This window comes from Magallana gigas, chromosome 1 (assembly GCF_963853765.1).
Source record: "Magallana gigas chromosome 1, xbMagGiga1.1, whole genome shotgun sequence".
NCBI classification, from domain to species: domain Eukaryota; kingdom Metazoa; phylum Mollusca; class Bivalvia; order Ostreida; family Ostreidae; genus Magallana; species Magallana gigas.
The window spans coordinates 20,297,926-20,311,399 of NC_088853.1; the positions used below are offsets into that span (position 1 = coordinate 20,297,926).

General features: G+C 33.9%; 1 protein-coding gene and 1 long non-coding RNA gene across 7 annotated transcripts in view; both read left to right on the forward strand.

Moving 5' to 3' along the window:
* Nucleotides 1-9,973, forward strand: part of LOC105344873 (transcription intermediary factor 1-beta) — a 117,779-nt gene extending 107,806 nt beyond the window's left edge. For 3 of the 6 annotated variants that reach the window (XM_066087938.1, XM_066087948.1, XM_066087974.1), the window contains one exon: nucleotides 9,802-9,973. Coding sequence is in view for 1 of the 6 variants with exons in the window: in XM_066087935.1 (XP_065944007.1) it covers nucleotides 9,802-9,823 (22 nt within the window). In the remaining 5 variants the exon portion in view is untranslated. The remainder of the gene's footprint in view (nucleotides 1-9,801) is intronic. The other 3 variants (XM_066087935.1, XM_066087953.1, XM_066087963.1) reach the window with 2 other exon arrangements.
* Nucleotides 265-9,582, forward strand: LOC136273321 (uncharacterized). The gene is made up of 3 exons (XR_010711497.1): nucleotides 265-1,090; nucleotides 3,255-3,312; nucleotides 9,539-9,582. It is a non-coding gene; the product is annotated as an uncharacterized lncRNA (long non-coding RNA).
* Nucleotides 9,974-13,474: the final 3,501 nt, after the last annotated feature.

Genomic DNA, 13,474 nt, shown 5'->3' on the forward strand with positions numbered 1-13,474 from the left:
ATTCAGTAAAAAATATAGAAAATATATCGAATTTCTTTATATTAGTAAACCCTGTTTCATATTTCATTATAAGGTTATGTTATGTCTCATATTTCATTAAAACTTTCATATTTATATTGTAAGACATATGACTTGAATTCTTTTATGGAACGTTGGTTCATTGTTTAATCTCTCTAGGTAAGTAGTTTTTTGATGTATTATAAAATAAAATTTATAGTAATTTTTAAAAACTCATAACTATATAAATTCATCTTGTAGGCTATACAATAAAATGTCAAATTTATCATCATCAACTGCTCAACACTATCTAGAATGCGATAGTTGTGAAGAAAATCCTGCACAGTTCTTCTGTAAAATGTGTGAAGGTCACCTCTGTGAACAATGCAAAAGTGAACATGGAAAGAAAAAAATAACCCGAAATCATGAAATTGTTTCCTTGACCTCAAACAACGAGGACATGCTGGATATTATGAACTGTGCTAATCATACAAAGAAGAAAATTGAATGCTTTTGCAATCAATGTAGTGAGCTAGTATGCACAGATTGTATCATACAATCTCACAATGGTCATTCGGTAAAATCTTTGTCACAGTATTACAAAGAATTCACAGATCTATGTAACCGAGACATAGATGAAATAGAAAATGTTATTATACCGATGTACAAAGAATTGCTTTATAAAGAAAAAGAAAAACGAGTAGCCTTTTTAAAGAGAACCGATGAAATTCAGATGAAAATTGCTGCACATACACAGAGTATTGTTGAGTTTGTGAAACAAATTGGCAAACAGACTGTTGGAAACTTGCGTGCAGCGGAAAAAGACGGACTCAAGGAAATGGATACATTTTCGGAGAGTATAGAGGAAAAAATCCACCAACTTCAGCTGATGAGTAAACAAATATCTGCAAAACTTGAGGCCAAACCTGAGATTTCAATTTTTAAGCCAACAAATAGTATTGTTATAGAAAGCTTTAAAACATTACCTTTACCTAGTAGTTTCACTCTGACGGATTTTCAGCCTCAGCATATAAACGAAGAATTTGAACTTGGAAAACAGTCAATTCTAAAAAGGGACACATTCAGACCGAAGGTAATTATTTCGTGTTGTGTTTGATTTTAAAAGCAATTAGACAGTGACTCCTAAACAGTTCCTAACCCCCAAAAGAATTTAAAAGTTTGATTATCATAATAATATATATTTTTTTATTATAATTACTAAATATGAAAAGAAATAATTGTTTAAGATCTACGTAAGAACTGCAATGCTCATTATAAAGTGTAACTATACTATCATTCTGTTAAAGTGTAAATATGTGGCCTTTAGACAATTAAATGTCCCCAATAATGGTTTCAAAGTTTGATATTTTATTTTGAAATGCTGAAACGATGATCCCCATATTTATTCTGGTAAATATTTACAATTATCATTTCAACGAAAACATTTCTTAAAAGTCTGTATAATGTATAGTCCATTGGATATCATTCACGATTCTTTAAATATTCAATTATTCTATTGCTGAAATATATTAATCTGTGAATATTATGTAGTGATACAATACAGCCTGGGTGTTCTGATCTATGATTAAGTCCTTTGGGATTTATTGGATTTGGTCACCCCGACCGTATCTGTTCACCTCATAATAAAATCAGAGTGATTCCTTTTTCCCTAATTAAACCATCAAGGGAAATTTATTACATGTATTAATGACTAGACTTTGACCGGTGTCTGCACGATTTGGCATTGCACATGATATCGGACATTTCGAAATAGATACATCAACACATCTTTCAGGGTCCTATTCATCTCGTGACATTTACAGAACCAATTACACCTAAAATGATGCTATTAATTTCACTACACTCTGCTTGGTTAGAATAATCTAACTGTGTCTCGGGACAGGCTTTCACCACACATAAAATACCTCCCATATACCTGCAGCGTAGCAAAAAACTGCAGAAGCGCTCCGAAATGATTTTTAGAAAATTAATGAGGGTTCATTGAAAATAACATGCAGTCAAATTAATCATTACAAACCAATTTGAGGCAGTAAATACCTTTCATCTAAAAATTTATTTTTTAAAATTAAAAATTCAACACTTTTTCACCAACGTTTTTACTCGCTTCAAATTTAAAAACCATGTTGACATTCGGAACTCTAGGGATTTTTGATATAAAATACATTGAGTAAGAGTAATCTCCAGTGTTTTCTTTGATGAACAGAATTTAAAAAAAAAAAATTAATGAACCTTGGATTATGTAATTTCAATATTTGTTATAAAATATAGAACCCTTGACTAATACTGCTGACCCAAGACAGGTTCAAAGTTAAACGTAGAAATATTGATTGAAAATGTATTAAAATGTTCTTCTCGGGAACTGCAATGCTTCCATTTGTCAGATTTTAACGTTAGCATCCTCAAATAGTGTAGATTCTATATTATAAAAGCAATGGCCATCGATCTAATGCTTGTTGAACAGCGAAATAAAAAGGGAATGCTTCAATTTGTGCGATTACAATGCAAACATCCTTATATGATGTAGATTCTAGCCATCTCCATGTAGATGTGAAAGTGTCAAAAAGTAAAAATTTAACAGAAATATGCGTATCATTTCTAGATTAACATTGGTTATGGTCTGTATGTTAGTTATTTTATATATGTGTTCGTGATGATATTATGCTTTAAATTTAAGCTCTGTTAATTGTAAACATATTGCTTCAAACAGTCGTTTGATGAATTAAAGCTCTAGATCTAACTCTTAGAGGAAATACAAAAAATGTCTGTCTGTTATGGAAAATGTTTAAATATTCCTTTTAGAGAACTTATTGAACCTCAAAAAGTGTAGATTCTAAATTGTTAAAGCCAACTAATAGTCACGGGTCTGTACTGGGGCCATAAAAAGGGGTTATCAGTTTGATATAGAATTAGCATACGTTACGGAATAGAATGTTACAACAAATTGTTGTTCAGGGGATCGATGTGGTCCACGGGCCTCTTATTTAGTTCAATATTATGGAGGTCGCATGACTGCTCGTCAACAAAAAAATTAAAGTTTGTAACTTAAGTTAACAATTTTTTTTATGGAGAATGCTTAAATAGCATTGGATTGCTATCTAATCCCATTTATTAAATATCGTTGAAATAAAAAATTAAAAAAAACGAAAAATATAGAGCAACTGTTAATCTTTATCTTGCCAGACAAGAGAAAAATAGAATAACAATCTAACTTATTGTTTTGTTGGTTTGTATATCAGGAAGAAGAATGGTGTGAAAACGAATGGATACCTTCATTTTCATGTGTCTGTATTGACAGTAAGTCTTAGCGTAGTTCTCAAATGATAGCTTTAAACTATTCACAATCAATAATATTCACAATGCCAGTTTTCCCTGGCGTAAGGTGTGTGCAAATATAGAGGAAACAAGAGGCCCATGGGGCCTAATCAACAATGACTTTAAATTGGCGTTCAAAAGATATCGTGCTATATGGCACATATGATAGAATAACAAAAAAGAAATATTGTAAAGTATTCGAATTTTACACTTATATTTGCATACAGGTAATATTTGACATTGTACATTTATCGCATACTATTTTTAGCGAGAATACGAACATCATACGCAAGATATAAAACTAAACATTTGGCAGGGGTACGCTGTTAACTTCTAATTCCCTATATTTTCGCCCCCCCCCCCCTTTCCCTCACTTTATAAAGCGATCAAAATAAATGAGAGAATATTGGTACCTTTCTTCCTCAACTACTTTCTAGTTATATTTTTTTTTAAAATATATTATAATAGTTATCGTATTTTATTAAAAAAATTCCTATAGATGTGAAAAAAGTAATTGTACCTCAATACGCTCAATTCCTCAAATGAAAAACATACAAAAATTAATTTGTACTCCCCATTATAATTAAATGACAGTTGTTTACCTGACGTTAACGCGCGTCATTTTTATAACCTTACTCACACTTGATTGATGATTACACTGGAATGAAAAATTTTGTCACGTGACATGTTAAAAAGCTTAGCAAGTTAATGTATTGACAGGCATATAACTCTATTTTACTAAAGCCCACCAAATATTGTCATCTTTATTAAAAAAACAACAAATGGCTACAGACCAGGATGATTTTCCGCTGTAATATTGTCTTAGGACTAGCGATAATGCCTTTATCCTCGTAAGAGAAATGTGTCAGAACTCTGGAAACTGTTTTAACCGTATCGTTTTTATTTACTCGTGTGTGAAAAACTATCAATATTGACGTAGGTTTCATATTCGTTGTATAAAGAGAGAGCTCCAGAGAAAAGTTACAGCATATTTATCATCCTTTAATTCTTTGTACAAGTATTTAACATTAAGCGAGACATTTCTTATGATCAAACAAAATTTCAGCGCCAATCGTAGAATTATAAGCAAGATACAGAACTCACAATTATGCTTGGCTTGAGTCATATTTTGTTCATCTGAGTTTAGTACATTCAGATTAAGATTTTTAACTTGGTATTTCCTATTCAGCATTGAAAATGGAAACCAAAAAAAAAGAGAATGGTGTCAGATCTGTGTACAAAGTCCTGTATCTTGCTGTTACTTCGAAACTTGACACACTCAAATATGGTTAGTTAATAGAAAATTTAAACAATTAAACTTAAGAAACATGCAATATGACAAACAAAGAGAACAATTTATTTTTCAAAATGCATCATATATATATACCGAAAAATTTCCGTCAGCGATATTAAACTCTGTTAAACTGAATAAACTCGAGAAAATTCTGAGCATCTCAACAAAACACATTCATTAATCAGCCATTATGCAAATGAACATACTCAATTACCAATAGAATGAATTGTATTTTACAGTGTTTTAGTACTTTGTCAGATTTTGTTTAATTTGCGCAGGTAAACAGTCAACTGTCTGATTTATCGAATTTTCTATTTGGTTTGGTACGTAATTATAACAAAATGTAGGCGATAGTTCCCAGATTGTCAGATCGACATGTTTATCGTACGTCATGGCTGCTTGAAACAAAGAACCTCGTTTTAGAAGCATAGAAGAATTACATTCAACACGTAACCAACCTGACTCATACCCAAACAGACTTAAATCATATTGTCGAGTAAAAAATGACACCATTTATAATATAATGCCTACCTTCAAAAAGTGAAAAGAATTTATCAATTTGTCAAACTAATTAATGGGTTTTTTTAACGAAAAGATTGCAAGTAAACAGAAATTATCTATCAAATGTTGGTACACCATAGGGACCTCGATCTTAGTCAAACTTATAGGAGATGACAATATATTATCAAAAATTTACAGTCATTTATCTCATATTTCCTTAATTATTGTAAATATATCAAAACTTAACTTAAACAGAATTTCTTATGCATTTACAACCCAAGTATAATTGTTTACCACCGGATCAATGGATGTTTGGGTACGTGTCGGTTTGCGTACGACTTCACTTGACTCCGTATGGAATACCGAACCTGAAGCAATAAACTGATTGAAACACGCCTTTTCTTTATTATTATTTTCCTAATAACTCAGATTTGAAACATTAGCCCAAGATTTTTGCAATTTATATTTCTTTTTCATAAGGATTATTTATTCTTAATTACATTGAATTTAACTCATTTGTTTTTGAGAGGAAGATTTTTTTAAAATGCACCCCCTTTTTCTACAGTTTTAAAGTTTTCTCTGCTTTTGAATAAAGATCGGTCTCTCATTTCTGCAATTTATATTTACCTTTCCATAAGAAAGCATTGTGTCAAATTTGGTTGAAATTGGCTTGGTTTTTTTAGAAAAGAAGTTCGAAACGTAAAAAGTTTACCGACGGACAGACAGACAGGCGGACGGACGGGCGGACAGACGGACGACGGACAATATGTGATCAGAATAGCTCACTTGAGCTTTCATTTCAGGTGAGCTATTAAAATACAGAGAAATTACCAATAACATATCATCTTCTTTGTGAAATTAGATGATGTGTTTTCAGTATAGATCTAGCCACTCAACACTTGCAATTTAACAAAGCTTTTTCTTTGCAAATGATTTTTGTTTAATCGAGCGAAAATTATATCCCACAAAGAAGTACTTTTTTTCAAATGACGTTTTCAAAAATCGCAATGATTATTTGTAAAAATATTACGCATGACAATGTATGTAGTCATATTTTAAGATTTTTAACATAAACTCCAAACCAACACTGGGACTTGATAAGTAATATACTTTAAAATAAAAGTGTGAAAGGTTGATCTTAAATAAATAGAAATTTTAAATAAATATCTGAAGCATTTTTTTCAGCATGCTATATAATTATTCAATTATAGCTTGGGACCTATACTGATAAGACATTGACACCATTTTAATCTTGGGAGACGTTAAAAGTTCAGCTAAGAAAAAAAAGATTAATTTAAAACAAAACAATGCTATATTTTCGAAAGGAACACTGATTACCATGATTTATAACAGACTTCATTTTACCCAATACATTGGATGACCACGGGATAAACAGTTGGACTCCGAAATAGAAAAAGCTCGGATACAAAAAATATAAAGACAAGTTTTTAAAATGATCGCTTCAAGAACTGCAATGCATATAATTTGTGGTAGAACTGGGCAAAAAAAAAAAACCAATAAATTTGCATAGCCTCTAACCACAAATTTCTACCGTATTCCAGAAAAAAGTTTCAAAGGATCTCTATATTTATTTCTTTTTTTGTTTGTTTTGCATCAACCTATTTGATATGTGTATTCTGACTCCATTCTGACAGAAGAAAGAACAGCTTACACTACGCGGGGGTGTTAAGGAAGCATATGGAATCTGAGTTACATGTAATTCCTTGAAATCACAAATCTTAGTTATTATGTACATATTCAAATATATAAGCAACGAAACGTAGACCAAAAACAAATAAAAATTACTGAAGACAATTTTCGCCAGAAATTAGTTTGTATTAGCCTACGTAGATTTACACATTGATGACGTCATGACTAAAAGTTGAATGCCGTGTGAATTTGATCGGAAAGCATTGTAAACAAATTCAAAATATAACTAATCTAAGAACTCTAATAAAGTATTGTGGTGTGATTTATTGAGAATTGAACATAAGAATACTGGGGTAGATGTTAGTTTCATCAATCATTCGCTAAAAGGTATGTAAATTTGCTTTTATTTCTCGGCCAGGCTTTCCTCTGTCGTTGTTTACGATATAAAAATCCGACTAGAACAACACTACCCCGTGTATATTGAACTTGAAATTTTATACGTATCGTTAGTTTGATCAATGCTTAAATTAAAAAGTGCTGCTAGAATCCCATGTTGTGTGTTGTTTTAATGCAATTTGCCGTTTTCCGTGCAAACTTTATAAATGTTGGGAAGGTTTTACGAGAACCTGATGAATAACTTTTTAATAAGGAAATACATAGGATTCTAGCAGCGGTTTTGATTAAACGGAGATGTTTTGCCTTCGCTTGGTATGTTTATTTTATTTTAGAAACCGCGGGGTAGTGTTGTTCTATCTCATTTTATGTTAAGGAATATACGTAAGCTATTTATAGTTGTCACGTGATAATGCACCAATGTGGCAGTGATGTACTACCCGATTTTATTGCACTGACATCTATTTTAAAGTATAATACTAAGTTTTTGATCTTATTCAAAATAATTATTTAATTTCACGATTTTGAATACAACAGTCAAAATAAGACGGCAAATTGCCCATATGCTTCCTTAACACCCCCGCGTAAAATCATTGTGGCACTCTTTTATACAATCACTGTAAACGTTTAGCTCGCTCCACATTAGGAATTTAAAATACACGAGTACAGGAGGTCAATCTTTAGCCGGGCTCTGCTGAAAGCAGAGTCCTGGCTGTAGGCAGGCTAATCGCCAATGTTACTATAAATAGCACAACTGCAAAGGTAAACAAAAACCGAACAGTATCAAAGTAAAAGCTTGGTTTTTTGTTTGTTTGTTTTTTAATTTGAAGATTTTTGTGTATCTTTTTTAGTTTTCTTATGAATTCCTTTTTTCTTAAAACAAGACTATGCATTTTAGACAGATACAATGCGCACGAATTTCCAGGAACTACTTTGCTGCGCATTGAAGAAATGGGGATCGGATATATAATGCTTGTTGCAAAATTCAAGGCAGACACTGTTGATTCTTTTTTACTAGACAGAAATATTTTTGTTTATAGCTGCGTACAAAATTTGGTCGCTCTCTGACGCTTTGCCGACATTAAAAGCATATGAGAGAGAGAGAGAGAGAGAGAGAGAGAGAGAGATTTATTTTCAGTCTTTACTACACGATATGCATAAAGACACATCAAAAGAGCCCGGCTTTCAATACGTCAGTACTTTGATTAAATATATTGTAAAATCTATGTGTATGTCAAACGGCAGAAATGCTACTCACTGTGCTTATATTTAACTCTAACAAAGTGCAAAAGTCCAGTTGGTATTCCCCATTATATACAGATTTTGTTTACTAGGCGTGAACTCGCTTAACCTTTTAGAATTTTCTTTATCTATAACAAACGTACCAGGTGACCTGAATATTGATAATCGCGTTCCACTTGATATACCGATAACCATCATTTATGAAATCCGTTTTATTTAAAGTTCGGGAGTTGTCAAATCTATGTTTTACGCAACTTGTGAGAATAAAGCGAGTCATGTAATATGCAAAAAAGTTTTGTCCGATCTAATAAAGCCCTTCATATATATTTAGTCTATTGTACCACGGTTTACCAGTTCTAATCATTTTATTCCCTGGAAGGATGTGGTCAGAAACTAGAACGAAACTCACTGTTACAGGTGCAAACAGATCGATAAAGCGTCAATCATAGAAAACTGTTAGGTAAAATCAGGGTTTATAAGTTGTCTTCTTAAAACTGAATGCTACATTTTATAATATGCGTACTGCCTTACAAATAATATATTGTAGGACTCGGATTAAACTGAGACATCGGACACATATTTTGATCCATGCAAGTAGTCTCTCAAAATTTAGTATATAAATCAGCCGAGAAGGATCTTCTTTACAAGAACTAAACATGTTTTATTCATGACTTTATTACTATAAAAACGTCATATACAGTGAAAATCTTCCCCCTTATTTATTCAAAGAGTTCTTCCATCTTCACAGGATGTGACTAAATTCATAACGGCAAAGTAGGAAAATAGTACGCTTAGATGATACATCTGTTAAATATAAACTATATGCCATTGGGTACATTTTTCGAACTATTTTTAGAAGCAACAGGAAAACAAATAACTATGTTAAGCTTAATAGCTTTAATAATTGAATAAAATATATACATCTGTTGTGACTTTTCACATAAAAATGTGACCCATACGATAAAGAGAATTTGTAATTTTAAAAGCAAATGCCAAGACTGACTTAACATTTGAATACCAATATTGACATTGTTTTATGTACACACTTTCCATTTGCTGACTATGTGATTACTCGAATTATATCATATAAGGCAGATATTTTAATTAATTATGATTTTTATTCTTCAGAAAATCGCTTATCAATATTTTGAGATAAAAGGACACGAGGGAAAAATAAAAAAAGAACATGTTTTAGGTATATTTTCACGATTCTATTACGAAGTATATCCATTTTACTAAAAAAAAATTATATTTACATATAAGAAAATGAAATCCTTTGTAAGTATGGTTTAATACAAGTTTTTTTTTTATTATAAAATAATGGTTAACATATTTATATATGTAATGTATGTTTGCATTAATCGTATAGTTTCAATATTAGTTTCTTTCAGAAACCATTGCGCACTTGGGTGAAAATTGAAGATCATCGGACATCCATTAAAGAGCATGCCTTTAAAGTAAAACGTCAACTTCCTTTTTTACTCTTTCTTTTTTGTCCTGAATAGTGTACAGGAATGGAGTTGTGAATGAAGTTTTGTGTTCCTACCAGTGTGTTTTTCGACGACTGTCGACATTGTCAACTTATTGTGCAATTTCCAGTGAACATAAATTGTGAAAACTTTTTTTAGCTCACCTGAGCTGAAAGCTCAAGTGAGCTATTCTGATCACATTTTATCTGTCGTCCGTCTGTCTGTCTGTCCGTCTGTCTGTCTGTCCGTAAACTTTTCACATTTTCAACATCTTCTCAAGAACTACTGGGCCAATTTCAACCAGAATTGGCACAAATCATCCTTAGGCAAAGGGAATTCAAAGTTGTGAAAATTAAGGGCCACACTCGTTTTCAAGGGGAGATAATTAGAAATTAATGAAAAATTTCGAAAAATTTTCAAAAATCTTCTTCTCAAGAACCAGAAAGCCAGGAAAGCTGAAACTTGTGTGGAAGCATCCTCAGGTAGTGTAGATTCAAAGTTGTGAAATTCATGACCCCCGGGGGTAGGGTGGGGCACAATGGGGGGTCGAAGTTTTACATAGGAATATATAGAGTAAATCTTTAAATATCTTCTTCTCAGAAACTAATCAGCCAGGAAAGCTGAAACTTGTGTGGAAGCATCCTCAGGTAGTGTAGATTCAAAGTTGTGAAAATTAAGGGCCACACTTGTTTTCAAGGGGAGATAATTAGAAATTAATGAAAAATTTCGAGAAATTTTCAAAAATCTTCTTCTCAAGAACCAGAAAGCCAGGAAAGCTGAAACTTGTGTGGAAGCATCCTCAGGTAATGTAGATTCAAAGTTGTGAAATTCATGACCCCTGGGGGTAGGGTTGGGCACAATGGGGGGTCGAAGTTTTACATAGGAATATATAGAGTAAATCTTTAAAAATCTTCTTCTCAGAAACTAATCAGCCAGGAAAGCTGAAACTTGTGTGGAAGCATCCTCAGGTAGTGTAGATTCAAAGTTGTGAAACTCATGACCCCCAGGGGTAGGGCGGGGCACAATGGGGGGGTCAAAGTTTTACATAGGAATATATAGAGTAAATCTTTAAAAATCTTCTTCTCAGAAAATAATCAGCCAGGAAAGCTGAAACTTGTGTGGAAGCATCCTCAGGTAGTGTAGATTCAAAGTTGTGAAATTCATGACCCCTGGATGTAGGGTGGGGCCACAATGGGGGGTCAAAGTTTTACATAGGAATATATAGAGTAAATCTTTAAAATTCTTCTTCTCAGAAACTAATCAGCCAGGAAAGCTGAAACTTGTGTGAAAGCATCCTCAGGTAGTGTAGATTCAAAGTTGTGAAAATCATGACCCCCAGGGGTAGGGTGGGGCCACAATGGGGGGTCGAAGTTTTACATAGGAATATATAGAGTAAATCTTTGAAAATCTTCTTCTCAGAAATTAATCAGCCAGGAAAGCTGAAACTCGTGTGGAAGCATCCTCAGGCAGTGTAGATTCAAAGTTGTGAAATTCATGATCCGTGGGGGTAGGGTGGGGCACAATGGGGGGTCGAAGTTGTACATAGGAATATATAGAGTAAATCTTTGAAAATCCTCTTCTCAAAAACTAATCAGCCAGGAAAGCTGAAACTTGTGTGGAAGTATCCTCAGGTAGTGTAGATTCAAAGTTGTGAAAATCATGACCCCTGGGGGTAGGGTGGGGCCACAATGGGGGGGATCGAAGTTTTACATAGGAATATATAGAGTAAATCTTTAAAAATCTTTTTCTCAGAAACTAATCAGCCAGGAAAGCTGAAACTTGTGTGCAAGCATCCTCAGGTAGTGCAGATTTAAAGTTGTGAAAATCATGATCCCTGGGGGTAGGGCGGGGCACAATGGGGGGTCGAAGTTTTACATAGGAATATATAGAGTAAATCTTTAAAATTCTTCTTCTCAGAAACTAATCAGCCAGGAAAGCTGAAACTTGTGTGAAAGCATCTTCAGGCAGTGTAGATTCAAAGTTGTGAAAATCATGACCCCCAGGGGTAGGGTGGGGCCACAATGGGGGGTCGAAGTTTTACATAGGAATATATAGAGTAAATCTTTGAAAATCTTCTTCTCAGAAACTAATCAGCCAGGAAAGCTGAAACTTGTGTGGAAGCATCCTCAGGTAGTGTAGATTCAAAGTTGTGAAAATTAAGGGCCACACTCGTTTTCAAGGGGAGATAATTAGAAATTAATGAAAAATTTCGAGAAATTTTCAAAAATCTTCTTCTCAAGAACCAGAAAGCCAGGAAAGCTGAAACTTGTGTGGAAGCATCCTCAGGTAGTGTAGATTCAAAGTTGTGAAACTCATGACCCCCAGGGGTAGGGCGGGGCACAATGGGGGGGTCAAAGTTTTACATAGGAATATATAGAGTAAATCTTTAAAAATCTTCTTCTCAGAAAATAATCAGCCAGGAAAGCTGAAACTTGTGTGGAAGCATCCTCAGGTAGTGTAGATTCAAAGTTGTGAAATTCATGACCCCTGGATGTAGGGTGGGGCCACAATGGGGGGTCAAAGTTTTACATAGGAATATATAGAGTACATCTTTAAAAATCTTCTTCTCAGAAACTAATCAGCCAGGAAAGCTGAAACTTGTGTGGAAGCATCCTCAGGTAGTGTAGATTCAAAGTTGTGAAAATCATGACCCCCAGGGGTAGGGTGGGGCCACAATGGGGGGTCGAAGTTTTACATAGGAATATATAGAGTAAATCTTTGAAAATCTTCTTCTCAGAAATTAATCAGCCAGGAAAGCTGAAACTCGTGTGGAAGCATCCTCAGGCAGTGTAGATTCAAAGTTGTGAAATTCATGATCCCTGGGGGTAGGGTGGGGCACAATGGGGGGTCGAAGTTGTACATAGGAATATATAGAGTAAATCTTTAAAAATCTTTTTCTCAGAAACTAAACAGCCAGGAAAGCTGAAACTTGTGTGGAAGCATCCTCAGGCAGTGTAGATTCAAAGTTGTGAAAATCATGACCCCCAGGGGTAGGGTGAGGCCACATTGGGGGGTTGTTAAAGTTTTACATAGGAATATATAGAGTAAATCTTTGAAAATCCTCTTCTCAAAAACTAATCAGCCAGAAAAGCTGAAACTTGTGTGGAAGTATCCTCAGGTAGTGTAGATTCAAAGTTGTGAAAATCATGACCCCTGGGGGTAGGGTGGGGCCACAATGGGGGGGATCGAAGTTTTACATAGGAATATATAGAGTAAATCTTTAAAGATCTTTTTCTCAGAAACTAATCAGCCAGGAAAGCTGAAACTTGTGTGGAAGCATCCTCAGGTAGTGCAGATTTAAAGTTGTGAAAATCATGATCCCTGGGGGTAGGGCGGGGCACAATGGGGGGTCGAAGTTTTACATAGGAATATATAGAGTAAATCTTTAAAATTCTTCTTCTCAGAAACTAATCAGCCAGGAAAGCTGAAACTTGTGTGAAAGCATCTTCAGGCAGTGTAGATTCAAAGTTGTGAAAATCATGATCCCTGGGGGTAGGGTGAGGCCACATTGGGGGGTGTTAAAGTTTTACAGAGAAATGTAGAGTAAATCTTTGAAAATCTTCTTCTCAGAAACTAATCAGCCAGGAAAGCTGAA